At 55.5% G+C, this 18,081-nt stretch overlaps 5 protein-coding genes across 5 annotated transcripts; 3 read left to right on the top strand and 2 right to left on the bottom strand.

Moving 5' to 3' along the window:
- Window positions 1-1,499: 1,499 nt before the first annotated feature.
- Window positions 1,500-3,177, top strand: MAA_09469 (ubiD family decarboxylase; the record flags this gene model as incomplete). The annotated part of the gene is made up of 7 exons (XM_007827467.2): window positions 1,500-1,570; window positions 1,670-1,742; window positions 1,887-2,066; window positions 2,222-2,295; window positions 2,399-2,497; window positions 2,547-2,589; window positions 2,647-3,177. The coding sequence occupies 7 exons, from the start codon at window positions 1,500-1,502 to the stop codon at window positions 3,175-3,177; spliced, it is 1,071 nt and encodes a 356-aa protein (XP_007825658.2).
- Window positions 3,178-5,595: 2,418 nt separating this feature from the next.
- Window positions 5,596-7,177, top strand: MAA_09470 (Protein phosphatase 2C, manganese/magnesium aspartate binding site; the record flags this gene model as incomplete). The annotated part of the gene is made up of 2 exons (XM_007827468.1): window positions 5,596-6,065; window positions 6,178-7,177. The coding sequence occupies 2 exons, from the start codon at window positions 5,596-5,598 to the stop codon at window positions 7,175-7,177; spliced, it is 1,470 nt and encodes a 489-aa protein (XP_007825659.1).
- A 5,038-nt stretch (window positions 7,178-12,215) lies between these two features.
- Window positions 12,216-12,737, top strand: MAA_09471 (uncharacterized protein; the record flags this gene model as incomplete). The annotated part of the gene is made up of 1 exon (XM_007827469.1): window positions 12,216-12,737. The coding sequence occupies one exon, from the start codon at window positions 12,216-12,218 to the stop codon at window positions 12,735-12,737; it is 522 nt and encodes a 173-aa protein (XP_007825660.1).
- A 2,187-nt stretch (window positions 12,738-14,924) lies between these two features.
- Window positions 14,925-16,096, bottom strand: MAA_09472 (SET domain protein; the record flags this gene model as incomplete). Its single annotated transcript, XM_007827470.2, has 2 exons — window positions 14,925-15,917; window positions 15,977-16,096. The coding sequence occupies 2 exons, from the start codon at window positions 16,094-16,096 to the stop codon at window positions 14,925-14,927; spliced, it is 1,113 nt and encodes a 370-aa protein (XP_007825661.2).
- A 329-nt stretch (window positions 16,097-16,425) lies between these two features.
- MAA_11049 (uncharacterized protein) lies at window positions 16,426-17,515 on the bottom strand (the record flags this gene model as incomplete). Its single annotated transcript, XM_011413015.1, has 2 exons — window positions 16,426-17,352; window positions 17,414-17,515. The coding sequence occupies 2 exons, from the start codon at window positions 17,513-17,515 to the stop codon at window positions 16,426-16,428; spliced, it is 1,029 nt and encodes a 342-aa protein (XP_011411317.1).
- Window positions 17,516-18,081: the final 566 nt, after the last annotated feature.

An 18,081-nucleotide genomic window follows, 5' to 3' on the forward strand; every position in this document is an offset into this window, starting at 1 on the left:
CTACTATTCACTGGAAGTTGCATGTAGATGCGGCCAGCGTTGTAACGCCATTCAGCTGTATGCAAAATGTCAGCTGCGGCCTGAGTGGTGTCCCAAGTGTCGACTGCGTCGTCGATTGGCCACAGCCCAACTCCTCTGATAATCTACATCTCACTGCCTACTTCAGGTCATATTGAGGGGATGGATCCGGCCAAACAACTAGATTCGATTATCGGTTGGCTTACTCGATACGCCCTCATGGAACTCGTCACTAGAAAGCTCAGCTCGCCGCTCATCAGATGCGTCATCACCCGCCATCGAGACAAAATGAGCCATGAACATTATCGCAAGGGTGAGCGATATATAGGGCTCCCGAGTATGTTTAGCATATCGAGCCATATTCTCGGGTTGAGCAGACCTTCCGCAGCCCCTCCTGTTCAGCACAGAATTCACCTTCAGTCTATCCAAACTGGTGATTCGTCGAGACCGACAAAACCGGCATGCCTTATCCTGCTGGTTCCGTCGGGGAGAGGTGAAAGCATAAAGCTGAAGAGATAAATATCCACAAGGCTACACCAGATAAGGTATACCATTGCAGCTTGAGGTCTATAAAGATGCACCCATCTAGGCATCCGAATCTTTCAAGTCTTGTCCGGACAACCACAGATCCACGCGCCAGCAGAGTCGTATTCGTACTGCCGTGAGACATGGGGGCCGAGAGTACTAAATTGCTCAAATGCGCGTCGGTAATGCGGCCAATCTGTCAGCTGAGATGATGCATGCGGTATCTCTCACGACGAGATACCCAATGATACTTGCCCGGGAACTTCCCAGCCTTGCCTCGGCTTCTACGCATGACATCAATTTTCACGCCTGAACATTGGGGCAAAACAACCTGGAAGCAATTCACACTGGACAAGGACAATATTGCCTGCGCAGAAGATGCTCGGGCACTGAAGACGAGTACCAAAGGAAAAAGCCGTGCAAGACATGGAACGCCACCCTCCTTTTAATTCGCCAATAAAATGCCGCTTTGCCGAGGGCTTGTCTCTGGCCAACAAATGATATTCAATCATACGGTTCAACGTCGTCTCTCGGTGTAACCCGCCGGCCGTTGTGCTATTTGACAGCCTCAAAGACACTGCGCTATGGGTGAGAGGCAGGTCGGGGTGAAGGGGCAGGATCAGCAATCGTGAATGGCCCAATGTCTGGTTGATTTCATTGCTTTTGGCACCTCTGGGGAGCCGGTCGATTGTGAGCTGTCCCCTCACTTAAAATCTTCAAGGACGCCGCTGTTCAATACAGTACTATTCCGCCACGACATTTCATCTGCTCGAATATGTGATATTCGCAGCCGAAGGGGCGTTCGTTTTCTTCAATCCACAGTTGTGACGACGTCCACGGCCGCTGTCCGCTCACCGAAAGCAGATCCTCCCCACGCGTCTCCGAGCCTCGAGAACTTTTATTATAGAAATGTCGGGATAGACGCGGGTCGCAGAGCGAACGGTTAGGTGCAAAAGATGGCCGACTCGAGGCAAGTCGAGTCGTGGACATGGTATGGCTTCGCCAGCCTCTTCACACTCTGCCGCTTGTACGTGCATGATTCCGCGGACATGGCTCGGTGCTTCGTGTGCCGATAACTCTAGCTTGAGCAGTGCCAGTGTCAGCGCCAGTACTAACTCGGATGCAGCGTCTCGAGGTCAATCCGACTGGGTGGAGTTCGGTATTTCGAGGTCGAAGACTATGTCATGGTTCTTGCCTTTGTAAGGAAACATGTCTCGATTCAACGTGGACGAGAATAAAAGTCGAGTCGAGTCATGTCCGCCGCTGACCCACTCGCGGAGGAAGCCGATATGTGGCGCTGACACTTGGCGATCGTCCCGCACTTTGACACTGACAGCTTGCAGGGCGTCTACACCAATGTCATTGTATGGGTCAATATTCAAGAAAAGCACCCCCACACCAATATCCTGCCGTCAACGGGCACCGGTGGCATGAGCGGAGCCGAGATGCGTGATCGCATCTACGGAAGCAAGATTACGTTTACAATTGAGGAGTCCATGGTGGTTTTGCAAATGCTATGCAAGGTGTGCATGTGTTTGTTGTTTATGAAGTTGACGTGAGGGAGCACTGCGACAACATTCAATGCTACAGGGCGCAGTTGTTTACTGACAAGAGTTTGGACCCAGGTCGGGATTGAAGCGACAATTGCACGTCAAGCTGTTGCTTGGCTACGTTCTAGCGGGATGGGTCGTCACTGAGGCCTTCTTCTTCGGCTTTTGGTGTCAACCATTTCGCAATTACTTTCGAGTTTTCGTAGGAAATACACGTACGTCTCGAGTCATCTTCTCGGAGCGGGCAATGCGTACTAACATTGAGCACCGTCATGGGATCTAGCCGGCTGTACGACATCGCAGAGCCATCTGATCATGTCGTTTGCTTTCAACCTTTCATCTGATCTTTTAATGCTCGCCGTTCCCATATCAATGTTGCTGCAATCACAGCTGCCCTGGAAAAAGTGCGTAAAGCCCCGCTGAATAATTACAATCGGCACTAACCAACCATAGAAAAGCGACCATTTGTGGGATATTCGGCTTGGGCATTTTTGTCGTACGTCGCCATAAACCCAATGATATGTATGAGCACCCGTTCTGACCATTTAGCTAGATTCTTGCCGCTGTGCTAAACAGATATTATTGCTTCGCACATCCCGAGAGCATCCTCTGGATCTACTGGTATGTTCGCGAAGGCAGCACCGCCATCGTTGTCACCAACGTGCCGCACTGCTACGCGCTGCCCCTCAAAGCGCTCAAGCTCGAAGCATTCAGCAGCCTCGTTGGCAGCATGCTCAAGACAAGGCGCGCCTCATCCGGCAAGCATGGGGAAGACCGCGGCGCCAACAAGAACAAGGCAACCAGCGACAAAGGCATTCATCATAGCAAGCCAGCGTCATCAGAAAGCACGGAGAACTTTGCGACAAGGATATCAAAACCAGCGTCAACATTGCAAATATGGCAGAGCAGCGAATATAGTGTTAATACAAACAATACGAGTGAGCCTCGGTGGGAAGAGACGGAGCTGCAGCAAATATGGCAAGGCGGATTGGGGACAACGGCAAAGGTCGAGGCGGCCAGGGCGGCCAGTTATGGGAGCCCAGGCAATCGTGATGACCGTGAGGGCATTGGACAGACGGTGTGATGTCACTGGAGTTGGTCTATTATTGGACCAAATAATTTAGCTATGCTATGATATCATCAACGTCAACATTCGTAAATAGGCACAGGAAGCCGACTGCGGAGTCTCCGACAAGTCATTTTCCTGCCGCACCCTTATCCCCTTACCCCCGGCCGTCGCAATTTTCGGCCAACAACTCGGTGACCACATGGCCGTCCGATTCTGGGGTAGCACAGTGTAACATATCGCCGAGTCTCGGTGGAATTTACACCAAGATGTCGGGATTTAACTTTCTTTTTTGCCCCTTGACTTCAGATGTCACGGGCACGTGCGGTAGCATCGCGAGCCGCTTGTGCACCACGGGCGAGCCGCGGGACACGGTTCCGGCGGGGAAAAAGATATGTACACCCCTCCGGTTGCGGAAAGAGGCTCTTTTGTTCGGGGAAATGTCGTGATGGGGTTGTGGAGGGACCGTTCGTTCGTACCAGGAGCTTCGGGGACGGGGTTGGTGACAGAGAATTGGTGCTTTTGCGTGGGGAACGCGGTTGCGCGGGTAGCGGCTGCAAGGTGGTGGGATAAGCATAAGTCTTCGGGAAGGAGAGTGCTTACGCGGGAGGATGGATATCGAGGTCTCGGGAGACGCAGATGTAGATTTGGTTCTAGAATGTTCCATGATTGCTGCGACCTCACTACTTAAGTACGTTGTTGCATATTTTTTGTGTCTTGAATTTTGCAACGGAGATAGCCGTTGCAGGTTGAAGGGGGGGGGGGGGGGGGGGTACAGATACGAGAGAGCATTAGAGGGGGGTTTTTGGAAAGAGACATCAATCTGGTGGGTCAATTGAATAGCGCCAGGGGCAAAGGGGTCAATAGAAAAGAAGAACAAATATTTACTGGGAACACTGAAAAAAAAAAAGAGAGAGAAGGGAACGGAGAGAAGGAAAGTAAGATGGAACATTGAAACGAAAAATGGCTGGCTGGCATTTGTTAAAACATCAGTCTGGTCGAGCTACCCTGTAGCTAGTCGTTAGCCGACTTCCGAATCAAGATCGGCTAATGCTCCGTACGTCGAACCAAACCTCAAACCCCGCCAAGTTTTTACAAGATGTATCTTTTAGGGCTGTGCACTCCAGCGGAAATGCCTCATAGCCATCAGTCCAACGGCGCTGCTACGTAGTGGTAACTAAACGAATACTTGTATCATGGACTGGCACGGCCGCGGGGGCAGGTGACATCATGCTCGGTCACTGGCTCTGGCCGCCTCCACCACGGATGGATGGACGTTTATGAATATTAACTACTACTTTATGCAGCAGAATACACCAATAAACAGGCGAGTGGGACAGTGTATTTGTGCTCGTTTGGGCAGTGGGCCGTGGAACCCGTGGGATACTATCTTGGGCAGGTGTAGGCCGGGTAGGATATCACGATTTATAATAGAAGGCTTTTATGACCATGGATACAAAAACCAGTGTGAAGAAAAAGGGAAATGCGGGAGATGGATTCTGAGAACCGGTAACTCGGCCACAGTTCCAGGCCGAGGGCGGCTGCAGGGTCGCCGGTGGTGTCTGGACTGGTGCGAGGGTGCAGGACTGGTGCTGGCGGCGTGACAGGGTGCCTGGTGCTACAAGCACGCCTCCAGTCGTCATCCGCCAGGCTAGTCGGTGGCTCAGGTTCATGTAGGTGAGAGTTTGTGAACCGCCACGAGTGCGTGCAGGCGCCACTTGGTGAGAGGGTCCAAGATGGCACGGAAATTAATATACGGACTGGATATTGAAGGACATGGAGACATTGAGGGACGAATTGAGCAGGACGACACGCGACCAGGTAGCGTCAGGGCGGGGAGGGCCTTGGGAGATACTTTGGGGCATGTACTTTGTCAACATGGAAGGTTGAATGGTCGGAGCGAGCGCCCGCTGCTGGCACGTCGTTAGGCCTGGGTCACAGCGGACTGGACTCGGCTGGTCAACTGGTCAGCGTGCCAGCTCGGCGGACTTGGGGCCTAGATGCACTAGACTCGAATCGCTGAGAGGCACACTCGAGACCAGCACCAGGCCGGTATGTGCACTAAAAGTACACTGTACCAGACTGGGTGCACTAAATGCGCCGCATGTAGGGCCTTCGGGCTCCGGCTCGCTGGGCCGAGCAGCTGGCACCCAGGAGTTGACATCTCAATGTGCTGGCACGCTGAGACGTCAAGTCGTCGCCATTTCCTTTCAGGGCAGGCACTAGCGTCTGGTCCTTCCAACATCGAAATCTTGGAACATTCACATGGGCAGTTGGCATTTCGATATTCTCCAAACGCTCAACACTTGCAATTGAGTCGACTGGTGTCCAATTTCAACCACCAGCTCCAGCCATTTCGTATGCGTTCCAGACAGACCTAGACCCAGCCTCTGGGCCGACAGTGTAACCCTCCCGTTATTCTGCGTGCTCATCGCCATGTTTCGACGCACCACAACAGCGCGCCTGGTGATTTCGCGACACCGGCACCCCCCGCACCCGCGTGTCTCCTGCCTCAACACCAACAACTACTCGTCATCCTCTCAGCCCCCAAGAGACTCGCCTGGAACCATTGCTGTGACGTTTGGAGCCTTGATCGCCGGAGCCTGCGGTTTCTATTCCATCAGTCAGTCCGGCGCATCGCACAGCGTGCCGTCCCTCGTCGAGCCTGCAGATGAGGGCCACATTCCCGTCAGGTCCCCTGTCGAGGTGTACAGTCTCAAAGCGGCAGACGCCAAAGTTCGACAACAGGCAACCAGCTTCACCTTTGACGGGCACAATGGCCACGGAAGAATCGACGTCGTTCGTGTAGCCAGCAACAACCCCGTCGAGGATGAATGGGCCGTGGCTGTCGGAAAGGGGGTTGGAGGCAACAAAACATTGTATGCTGGTGTATATGACGGTCACGCGTGAGTACATACCAATGTCTTGACATCCCTCCCCCCTCAAAACCCCCACCTCCACGGCCCATGACGATAATCCTGAGTTGCTTATGCTTATTGCCTTATTGGCCCCATTCAGTGGTTGGGCGACGTCAGCAGTCCTTCGGCAGGCGCTGATTCCCTATGTTTCCCACGCCGTCAGCCGCATTGCAGCATCAACAAGCCCCGAGCTCATTGACTCAGCTATCAAGTCGGCCTTTAGTAACCTCGATGCCCGCATCATGAACGAGGCCAAGTATGCCGCTCAAGGAGCCGCGGCCGCGGAGCCGGGTTCCGCCGCTGTCCTCGCCGCCATTGCTCCTGCCGTGTCGGGATCCTGTGCTCTGCTGTCCATGTACGAACCGGCCTCTTCAATGCTCAGAACTGCTGTGACTGGCGACTCTCGAGCCGTGCTCGGATCTTGGTCTGATGAGGCTGGCGGGTACAGCGCTGTAGCTCTCAGCAAGGATCAAACCGGCTTTAACCAGGACGAGGTGAGGCGTCTCGACAAGGCTCACCCCGGTGAGATTGGGGACATGATTGATCCCAAAACCGGGCGTTTGTTGGGCATTGCCATAACTCGAGGATTTGGGGATCACCGGTGGAAGCTATCCAAAGACGCCGTCACGTCACTCCAGGGGAACTTCTACGGCTTCGCCGGTCGCCCCGGGTATAAGTCGCCGCCTTATATGACTGCCGAGCCTGAAGTTACCACTCGCAAGGTAGCCACAAAGGATTTTGTCATTCTGGCCTCGGATGGATTGTGGGATGTAATTTCCAACGACGATGCTGTAGAATGCGTTTCAAGGTGGTTGGCTGCCAAAAAAGCTGGCAAGCCCGAGACCGTTATCGACGCCAAGACGGCTCTGACGGTTGGAGAGGACGGATGGCCATCTTACAAAGCAACTCCCGAGTTCTTTGCAATTGAGGATCTTGACAATGCGGCCGTCTGCCTTGTGAAGAATGCATTGGGCGGCAACCGCCGCACTCTGTTTTGTGGTTCCATGACCGCTTACAGCCCCGTCAGCCGATACATCCGAGATGATGTAACGGTTCAAGTCGTCTTTTTCCAGGACCCCTATGGGAGTACCACGAAATAATCCCGACGGGATGAAACCACTATCGGACGACTTTAGTTTGAGACTTGCGACAGTTGCTCATAATGGTATTCTCGTTGCTGTTTAGCGCAAGTCAATTTCAGCCACAAAAAAAGGACTAAAAGAAAACCACACACACGCGTACACACACACACACACGAAAAAAAAAAAAAAAAAAAAAAAGGAAAAAAGGAAAAACCGATGGTTTCAACATTCGCTGTGAATCGCTTAGTCGTTAGTAGTTGCAGACAGTCAGTTGTGTTTGTTTGATAAGTCCGGTATTGGTTTTCTCCACACGAAATACGCAATCAAGAATTCTAAGAAACGTTTGCTGCACATCGATCAACTATCTAGACGTGCCCCGCGTTCAAGGACTCGGCTTCTCAGAAACAGCCGTGTTGACCCGCGGCGCTTGTCAGCATGTTACATCGGACTCAGTAGAGCCCTTGGCAGGCTTGGTTGTACGTATCTGGATGCATGTGATGTCTTGGATCTCGTGGAAGTCAATAAGCGGTGGGTCCAATTTGCCTCTGATGGTGCCGTCCAAGATATCGAGGTTCTCAAAAAGCTGGCCAACCAATATCCTGTTCAAGTGCTTCTTACTCGGTGCCACCTACAGTCTGGTGGTCGGCATACTTGAGAGTTGGAGTGATACTGGCAATATCACTCTATGCCCGATGACCGCCGCTTATCAATTCATTACGGATCACCATGTTCGTCGTCATTTACGGATCGATTGCGCGAGCCAAGATGCAGGCCACAGGTCCGAGTAAAGTTGCCTTGTTGGGCAGTCGTCTACTTGTCCAAAACGGTGCGAGCGGCTGGCTTTCGCAAAGCGAATCGGCTCGGCTGTTTACCGAGTCACGACTGACATGCGCTCTTGCAGTCGTATACGTTCTTGGGAATTCTTGGAGAGAGGAAGCTGTCTAGGTAGTATCTAAACGAAGAACCCTGGACCGTTGGATTTTTTCCACAAAGTCCCAATTCTCTGTCACTCTACATGATGCGGCGCGAATACTCCACAGGGCTATAGATATTCCAAGCGTGGAACCACGAGACCCTTGATAAATCGATGGCCCCCGGAGATCTTAGCCGCTCTTGATGTCCGTACGGAGTAAAAGCGTTGGAAATATAAACTCTTTCCTATACGGGCGATGCCCTCGGGTATCCCGTGCCGAACAGACCGGACGAACGGGGCGAAATATTCGCAGTTCATCTGTCTCTTCCCATGATCCGCTCTCGTCATTTACAGGACGCATCATGAGGTCTTCGAGGGCTCGCGACATGCGGCAATGCTACTCCGTCCACACGAACTTAAAATCTTGCCTCCCTATTGGTCGCACGGAAAACACGGGGGTCGATTTCCTGGAGGCGGTTCATTGTCTGTAAGAAGCGAACTGTTTGGCCACGCCAAGACGGCACAGGGCCCGAACAAACTTGGCTCTTTTGTCAAGCATACGCCGATGGATTGCGCATTACCCATGTACGGACTCAGCGTAAGCGTCGCAGTATCCGCCGCGAGGAAGCACACAGGGACAGGACAGGACAGGACAGGACAGAGCAGAGCAGAACAGGACAGGACACACGGGTACTGCATGCATGGTGGCATCGTGTCTTCGCTTTGCGCTGACTCAGGCACGGTAGTCATCTTATTTTTAAGCATGGTACCTTCGCATGTCATAGCGGATGCCCCGACACATCTGGAACGTCGAAAGAAGGCTCCGATCGACGATGCCCGTCTCGAGTATTTTTGTCCAGATTCGCGATTCACTCCAGAAATAGGACAACCACACCCCTGATGACTATGCTCAGTTACGGAGTACTGCGTCGACATCAGGTAGTCTTGGGGGTCTGGCTCCTGGACCTAGACAGCTACAGCACCCAGGCCCCTCTGAAACAGTCACAAAATAAAGAAATGGAGGCACGGAACAGTGCAGGGGTGGAGCAAGTATGTACTAGGAGTGCCGGACCAGGGTTGAGGCTCGTTAAGGGTTTTAGGTTTTCTTCAGTCCAATACAGACAGTACTCACCCGATGGTGTCTGCTTGCCTCGTCAAAGCTGTCCCAGGCCGGTACCAGCAGTCAATAGCTTTTGCTCCCCATCGCGGTGGATCACCGTACGGTATCTGAAGTGTCTAATGCTGCACGTCTGTCAAACTTCAGATGTGCTGGCGCAAGCATAAACTCCAATTGGTGTGACGGGGAACAGCAGTTCGAGGTCAGCGCTTGATGTACAAGCAATGTTTCAAGGTGGCTGCGGCGCCATCGCCAACCTCGTACACTGGCTACAGCTAGGGGGAACGTGTCGAGGCCCGGCAGGCAAGATTCGGCTCCGACAGAGCTTGATGATTACCCAGCTGGACGCAGATGCTCTCGACAGTGGCGGGCGGAATACGGAGAATTAGAGGGTGCTACCAAGCTTTTCAGCTTAGCCATGGGTTTGTCCGACTGGCCATGTCCGCATACTGCATTCCGCGTAGCCGGCTCGCGTCCAGCGAGAGCGCAGCCAGAGGGCACGGAAATCAAGGCCAAGGACCACCCGCTGGGGTTGATTGGGCCAACATCGTCACAATCAGCCAGGGTAAAGGAGATTCTGTCGATAAGTTCGGCCGGCGGCCGAGGGCTACTCCCCACTGTGGATTTGTCTCCCTCCCGCGAGCAACCTTTTGACGCGACAGAGGAGAATTCTTTCTTCATACATACAGACGCTCTTGCCTGGAGTAGGAAAAGCACGCCGACTGTTTGGGGGTCGACCCGAGGCGGACGCCCCGGAAGTACTGCAGGCACATTTCCGATTCCACGCCGTTGATACCCTGTCGATTCGCTCCCGGACGGGGACAGCGACGGAAAGACTGCGGCATCTTGTTCTTTCGTGAGGCAGACAGCAAGGACGAGAGAGGCAGAGGCACTCGACGCGGCCATCACATCACATCGAACTAGCTACTTGCTATACCGATTGGATAACGGCGCCAAACAAAAGAAGAGGTACATGTACTTGTGGCTGCCACGACGATCTGCGGGCCGTCATACCCCGGCCCACTCACCCTTGAGGCAAGCCGAGCCTCGAGTCGTCTTTGAGAGTTCCTCCGCATGCACCACAGACAGCAAACTACAAAGTACATGCTAGTATTGGTCTGTACAAAAGACTTTGTGTTCCGTCCACGCACATGGCCATACATGGACACACGGACACAGCACAACCCTTGGCTCTTACACTTGATGTGACACTCGCAGCGGCCCCCCCTGGTGTAACACTATCTGGGTAATGGGCATAATGCAACCAAACCGACAGGCCTGATTGATTGCCTGACACATCTGACAACCGGAACGACCAGACGAATAGCGGATTGCGCATGGGGGCCGGCCTTTAGCTGCGCCAGTGGATGGAGCAGCTACCTATCTTCTCACACCAAGTTGACACATGCTACCTGGGCCTAAGACGCCAAGACGAAGCAAAATAGTACCCATGCTCCTGGACTTGCCCTCTAGCACAGAGGCCGCAGAGGTTGACAAAAGGGTACGTGGCGGTCCTACTTCCACCCGTGATTACGGAGCTTGGCTATCCAACGGAGACGGCACCGTATAGGTGTCAACTGGATACTAGAGGAGAGAATACACGCCCCCTGTTGCCCGTTCTTGGCCCTGCGGCCCTGTTCGTCATTCCCCCCCCGTCGCGCATTTGTCGCTTGCGTGATGCCCATCGGACGGGCATCGCGTTGTAAACGCCGTTCTGAAGGACCATACAAATGTACGGATAGGCAAAAAAAAAACATGGACGGTTATGGGGATGGGGGCACACATCACTAGCCCGGCGCCTCGTTGGCTTGTCTCCGCCGCTTAATAGACGCAGCCTTTTATTATTTCATGTATTCTGGTTTGCTTCCTAGTCCGAATCAAGAGCGGGAGACCCATCCATACATGCTCTTGTTGTTGCTGAGCCCGTGGCGAGAAGTCAATAAGAAGGATTCGATCCCACCATCTCCCTGTCCCACCCAGGGTCCTCAGGTTGTAATAAGCTATTACTCGCCATAGCATCTTGCCCGCCATTTCAAACCTTTGCACGTTTCCCGTCCATCTGTCAGGGCTTGTTTCAATCTATTTCGAGACGACGTACGACGTCGAGACGATTTAAAAAAAGAGACACGGGACCCACGCGGCGCATTGGCTCTCCGGGCAACATACTCGGTACATATATGCAGGAAGCGGACTTTTATTTTCACACACACAGACAGACACGGGCCGTTCGGGCACGATCACACAGAATCTCGTGCTCTTGTTGCCACCCTTCTCCGCGGAGAAAACAAGCTGTTTCTGCAAGACAAAATTTAAACTTCTTTTTCTTTGCAACTCTACGTTTCATTGACACCGTTGAACGGGTAATGCTCTGCCGTGTTACCTAGACTCTCTTGGGACGTCAATTCGACACATTTTTGGCCGGGCCTGCCTCTGTCGCTTCGCTACGGCCGCTTCTGCCACCACTGACTGCCGTGCTACCAAAAGGTGAAGAACGAGGGCCGGGCATCACAGAGACCATCATGGTATCTGTTGGTTCTTTTCACTCTCGGTCGGGCTCATCCGCCCAGCTGGATACGGGCGACGTCCATGTATGTCATATCTGTCTAAAACAGTTCAGTCGAAGTAAGTCTACCTTTAAGCCTATTTTCCCGCCCTTCTTGCGCTGCTACTACGAACATTCTCCACAAGCTTAACCACTGCGCTGGGACGACTGTGCTAATGTATGTGCCTTGCTTTTTTCGGGGGAGCAGGAGACCTGAGGGAACGCCATAGACGGCGGTGCGAGAAGTCGATTGGCAAGATTATACCGACCAAGAAGCGGTCTTGCGAGCGGTGCATATCGTTTAAAGTCAAATGCGGCTACGAGAAGCCCTCATGTAGGTTCAACTCTGGTCGCAACAACAAACGACCCTAGGCTGCCGTAGTCTCTGTCTGGTTCTTGGGCTCGGTACTGACAACATGTTCCAGGCAGCAGGTGTGTAAACCGCTCCGTGCCTTGCGAGTACAAGTTAGAACCTCGCGTAAAGATGCCCCTCAACCCAGCATTCGGGATGGGACCCAATCCCGCCTTCTCCGGGTCGATGGACGTCTTCTCGGTGCAGCAAAACCACGCAGCAGAAATGGACGCCGTAGACCAGCAGCACGGCTCGTCGTCGTCACTAGCCGCGCCCGACATGGCATTCGACCTCTCCTCCTCGTCAGCCTCTACAGACGCCCTGGACACGACGCTGGACCTCGTGGGACCAGGCTTCTACGCGGGCAACGAGTATTATCAGCACTGGTCGCACCAGGACGGCAGCAGCAACGGGCAGAGCTCGCCCTGGGACGCCACGACGGTATGGTCTGACGGGTCGTCAAGCATTCCCGATCCCGTGATGCTCGACGAAGTGGTCATGGACTCGGGCTGGACGCAGAATATGCTCGATCCTACAATGTGTATGGACACATATGGGGAGCACAGCATGGCGTATTACAGCCAAGGCCTGCAGCAGGTGCAGTACGGCCGGTCGGGGAAGCGCCACGGCAAGGCGACTTCAATATCGTATTGAGCGTCGCACGGGAATCAAGGTGCGCCAAGGATGCACGACCCTTTGCGCCAGCAACCCACCCCGGTCGAAACAGGAGATCGTCCGTGTCGGACCAATAGCCCCAGGAAGCCTTTCGACTGGGCCGCCACTGCTGGGGAATGCATGATATTCCACGGGTGATGCCGAAACAGACCAAAAACAAGAAGACGACTAAAAAAAGAATCAAGAAAAGGGGAGAGAGAGGGGCCGGGGGGGGGGGGGGGGGGGGGGGAACGTGAGGATTCTGGGACAGGGATATATTGACAAGAAGGTGTCTCAACTGCAAAAACGTTCTTTTTTCTTTCTTTTAAAAAAACAAACGAGCACAGTACCAAACGCAACCGATTTTCAACGCTGGTTGTGTGAACAAGGTTTTCCATGGCCCGCAGCTCCTCCATGCCAGATTTCGGTAGTCGGTGAAGCAGGCAAGGGTGAGCATGAGCATGAAGCATGAGCAGACTCGACCTTGGACGCGGGCTTCCCCTCCATTGTGGGCCAAGTCACCCACGGAGACGGGGCCTACAACCATATTCGGGCTCTCTTTCCCAGAGAGTGTTTGGCTCAGGTTACGCTGCATGGGCCGACGGCTCAATGTTGCCTTTTGTTGCTCCTTCGCCCTCTTGGCCTTTGGGTCTGGTCCCATTGCTGCGATGCTGGCAGTACACGTGTTTGGTGGAACTTGGGGGGAGGGGGGGGGGGTTTTTGGGGTTGGCGATTTTTGGGCTCGCGCATTCCAAGGGCTGGAGGTGCATCTGATAGTACAGTCATTTGATGGGTTTTTTGCTTTTCTTTTTTTCACGTTTTGTATCGCGGGCTTTGGGGGGGAAACATGGAAAATGGACCGACAGCACAGTATAACAAATAAACAGGATAGAGGAGTTTTAGAGTAGATGAAAATGAATTGGTACGCGTTCCCGAGTCAGGTTTGCTTTATGCGATGGCTATTCTATCCGGGGTATGCTACGGAGTACATACTTGTCGTTTATATCGGGCGTCGAGTATCACGGCCCCTTCCTTGCCTTGCCTTGCCTTGGGTGGACATGGCAAGAGAGGAAGAGTCAGAGTCGTGCCTCGTGTCGGCTTGGACAAGACCTGTAGACTGCTTGCTTGCTTGCTTGCTGGGTGTGTGTGTGTGTATTTTGCATTGGGGACACGCCGATTGATGCCGCGCTGCCACGGGGCGTGTGGTGCGGCGCGGCGTAAGCAGAGCATCATGTCGCCAAGCAAGCAGCCACTCATGTCGTCGGCCGGCCGGTGTCGTCGCATACCGTCTTGATTGACTGGCCTGACCTTGGCGGTCATCTTGGCCCCTTTGCCGTCGCCGTCTTACCATTGTGTATTGCGTTTTTGCGAATCAGTGCCCTTTCCGATCTCTGCGGGATATGGTCCGGCTAGTCCGGAGGTTTGGCTGACCGCCAGTCTTTTTTTTTTTTATGGCTGACGTGGACGCTGCGTGTTGGGGCGAGGGGATATGAAATCTGCTCAAGCTGGGGGTTTTTTTGTGATGCCGCTTGCTCTGGTGGTTGGGGGATGAGGACGTGTTGGTTTGGTCGGCAGTGATGGTACTTGGTTCGGGCTGGGAATGGGAGACGCGTCAATGGTCTCTTGTTGACATGGTGCGTTGCCTGTCGTTTTGGCGCGGCGATTGCCTGCTGGAGAGTCGTGCGTTGCGCGTTTGCTGGTGAGTAAGCGGTGACTGTGAATATCTGTAGGCCGCGGCGTGTATAGTTGGCGTTGAGTGACACGTCGGCGCCAATGCCGTGGCCGTGCCCGGTCGACGAAATGCTGGACACGGCCGTGTCCACTGTCCATGTTTCAATGTTTGCATGACTTGCGGATCCAGGGCAGAGAAGCATTGCCTCATGCTCGAATAGCACGCATGGTTGGTTGAGAAGCTTGGCTCTGCCGGTTTTGATGCCGTCCGCCCTCCTGGATGGCGGCGAGCACCAATGACGTCCCCGCGGACCTGGGACAACGACGCCTTGAACAGGTGTCCAGAGGTAATGAATGATGGGAGTAGTACTCGGTACACGTATCGAGATTTGAGATTTAGTTTCTGGGCACATGCAAACTGCAGCCTGTCATGGGCTGGCGGGGATGCCCCCTGCTCTCCCTGCCCCCCCCCGGTGGTCGATCCAAAAAAATGACACATTGATGCCGGAGGGTGAGCTAGCTGGGAACCCCCCGGATGGCTCGTTTGACCAGAGCTTCTATCTGGTCCCAGCGTCTTAGCAGAGTTGCGCGCTGGGCGTCGTCTCCGACTGTGACGGCTCGGATGGCGCTCTTGACGTCGCGTATCTCGTCCAGGAAGCGTGTCAAGACGGCCGCAAGCACGCGCTCTTTCTGAGGCTTGCCCTGCCGTCCTCCATTCGCGGCCCTCCGCGGCGGTTCGCAGGCAAAGTGACGCCCCAGGATATCCAGCGCGCCGTCGGGCAGATGCCACTGCTCGCCCGGCCCTACAACACACTCGTCAAAGCCCCGGGCCCGAAGCTCTGCCTGCTGCTCCGCGTCCAGCCCCGACAGGACAAAGGCGCCGAGATCAACCGTGTCCCACGGGTTGTCGTCGAGCAGGAACCCGTACTCGGCCAGCAAGAAGTCGTTGGAGTGCTCGCCGTAGGAGAGGAAGACCTCGTTGCCCCTCGCGCAGGCCCGCGTCGCCGTCACCGTGTACGCCTCGGGCGAGAAGGCCACGGCGCACCCCGGCACGCCCGCGTGGTTGAACATGTCGGCCACGGGCAGCAGCGCGAGCCGGTCCTCCCACGGGTACCCCAGCGTGGCGTCGGTCTCGTGGTAAAAGGCCCGCGTGCCGACGAGGAACCAGCAGCGCAGGTAGGCGTCCCGCGCGACGCCGGGGAAGCCCTCGTGGAAGGCGGCCCAGTCGCGCTCCAGCGCCGTCTCCTGCCGGGCCACGAGCCTCCGCGCCCCCGCGGGCAGCAGGTCCCGGAGCCGGCGGGGCCAGAAGAGGGGCGTCGTCGCGGCGAAGCTCTGCAGCGAGGGCATGGCGTCTCTGCGGAGGGCCGTCTCGGCGTCGCAGCCGGCCGCGAGCTGTGCGGCCAGCAGGCCGTGGATGGACGCCGACGGCAGTCTGGAGGAGATGGAGGCGGGCACCGAGTCGAGCCTGAGGATGGCCCCGGCGGGAATCGTCATGAGCACCTGGCCTGCCTGTGGGAAGCGGATTAGACGGCCGCGCTGGGAGGCTTGACGGTGTGCGCAGACGGAACCTTGATTGACCGCGTTGCCACGGCGCCGATTCCACGGCCGGGCATCTGCTGCGGCGCGATGCCGTCGAGCTCGACGCCCCGGGTGCGTGCCCAGCTGATCAGGGGCCCGAGGCTTTCCATTTCCACACGCTGTCGCAGGGACAATCTCGGCGCTGGCGGGATCGAGGTTGGATGCGAGGTGCAGACCGGGACGGGACGGGACGGGAGCAAGAAGCTCTGGAAGGCTAGAGTCTAGAGTCTAGAGTCTACACACGCGCGAGTTGCAAGGCTCGCGCCAATTGGCCAATCGTTGGCCCGCATCGCATCGGCTCGTTGGCGAGATTGGCGAAAGTGGGGATGCGGGACCGTCCCGAGATTCATCAACCCCATCAACGACTCGCGATTTCAGCCTCATTTACCAACAAGACTACATACACGAGCAGCACCCCATTCGGCGACACCGACTGCATCTACTTGGCAGCGGCGGCGGCAATCTCATTCACAGGCGCCAGCGGCCTCCCTGTCCGAAAAAAGGCCCGCAGGTTCTCCAAACACTCCCTCTCTCCCCTCCGAAACGCCTCCGTCGTCACGGCCCCCATGTGCGGCTGGCAAATGACCCTGTCGCTGGTCCTAAAGTAGTCATTGATGTCCGGCTCGTTGACAAACACATCCAGCCCCGCGCGCGTGATCTTGCCGCTCTCCAGCCCCTGGATGAGCGCCTCCTCGTCCACAATGGCACCACGCGCCGTGTTGACCAGAAAGGCGCCGTCCCTCATCAGCCCGACCTCCCTGTGGGAAATGAGATTCGTCGTGGCCTCGGTCAGCGGACAGTTGACGGACACCACGTCCGACTCGGACAGGAGCCGCTCGAGCGTGGGACAGTAGGTCGCGGCGTGCCTGGCCTCCTCGGCGGGCGCCAGCCGCCGGCGGTTGTAGTACCGCACGGGCATGTTGAAGGCCGCCGCCTTGCGGGCGAGGTGCTTGCCGATGGTGCCCATGCCGACGATGCCCAGGGTCGAGCCGGACGGGTCGCGTGCGGGCACGAGGCCGGCCTTCCACGAGCCCGACCGGGCGCCTCGCTCGGCGCGGTGCGCGTCCCGGAGCACCGCCAGCGTCAGGAACATGGCCATGTCGGCCGTCGCCTCGGCCACGGCGTCGCGCGTGTTGCAGAACCACATGCCGCTGCGCGTCATCCAGTCGACGTCGAACTCGTCGTGGCCCGCCGACGCCGACGCGATGATCTTGCAGCTGGGCGCCAGCGGGCCCAGGAGCTCCTCGTCAAACGGCTCGAACTCGCTGGTCCCCACGCGGATGATGAAGGCGTCTATCGGGCCGTTCTGCGCCACGTCCTGCGGTAGTTTGGTGAGGGCTTCCTGGCGGTTTTGAGCGTCGAGGACCTGCGCATGTTAGGACGTGTAGTCTTGTCTTGGCTCTGTTCGAACAAGGGACACGGTGTACGGAATACTCAAACTCGTGCTGGTAGTCGGCGACAAAGTCTTGGATGTGGTACTCTCTGGACCCCATGATGACCAGCCGAGGCTTTCTGGTTGTAGGTGCCATGGTTGGCTGGTGTTGTGAAGAATGCACGACAGGGAGAAAAACACATGGGTAAGGTGTGGTGTTTCCAAGTAACTGGCACGGCAGAGTAGTGCGTCCTCACTGCATGTTGACGGAAGCCGTGTAGAGCATCCGTGTTTGCTGACGCGAGGGGAAGATGCGCCCTCCGAGCCGGCCGTGGCTCATGATCAATTGATGGTGGGGACGGGACGCAGACCCACCTGCCGCATGTAACAAGTGGTTATAGAATCTCTTCATCGGATTGTTTGGATGGAAAATGCAAAACATACCAGCTGCGTAGGCCATGCCACCATTTGGACCTTAGTCAAGTATATCGCGGCAAAGGTGATTGAACTGCTAGAAAAACACACACCTGGGCTTCACTTCGGGCCTGCAAAAACACCCCGGCGCAAGAAGCAGCCCCCATTCCGGGGGTCCGACGAATCACGGATCCATCCGGCCCCGATACCGCCGGTGTCGTGACAATCTTGGTGTCCGCAGACCACCGGCTTGTGACGCGGCCAATCGATGGTGCTCCGTGTATTGACCTCATTAGATCACACTAGCCT

The sequence above is a fragment of the Metarhizium robertsii genome, assembly GCF_000187425.2.
Source record: "Metarhizium robertsii ARSEF 23 chromosome Unknown MAA_Scf_4, whole genome shotgun sequence".
NCBI classification, from domain to species: domain Eukaryota; kingdom Fungi; phylum Ascomycota; class Sordariomycetes; order Hypocreales; family Clavicipitaceae; genus Metarhizium; species Metarhizium robertsii.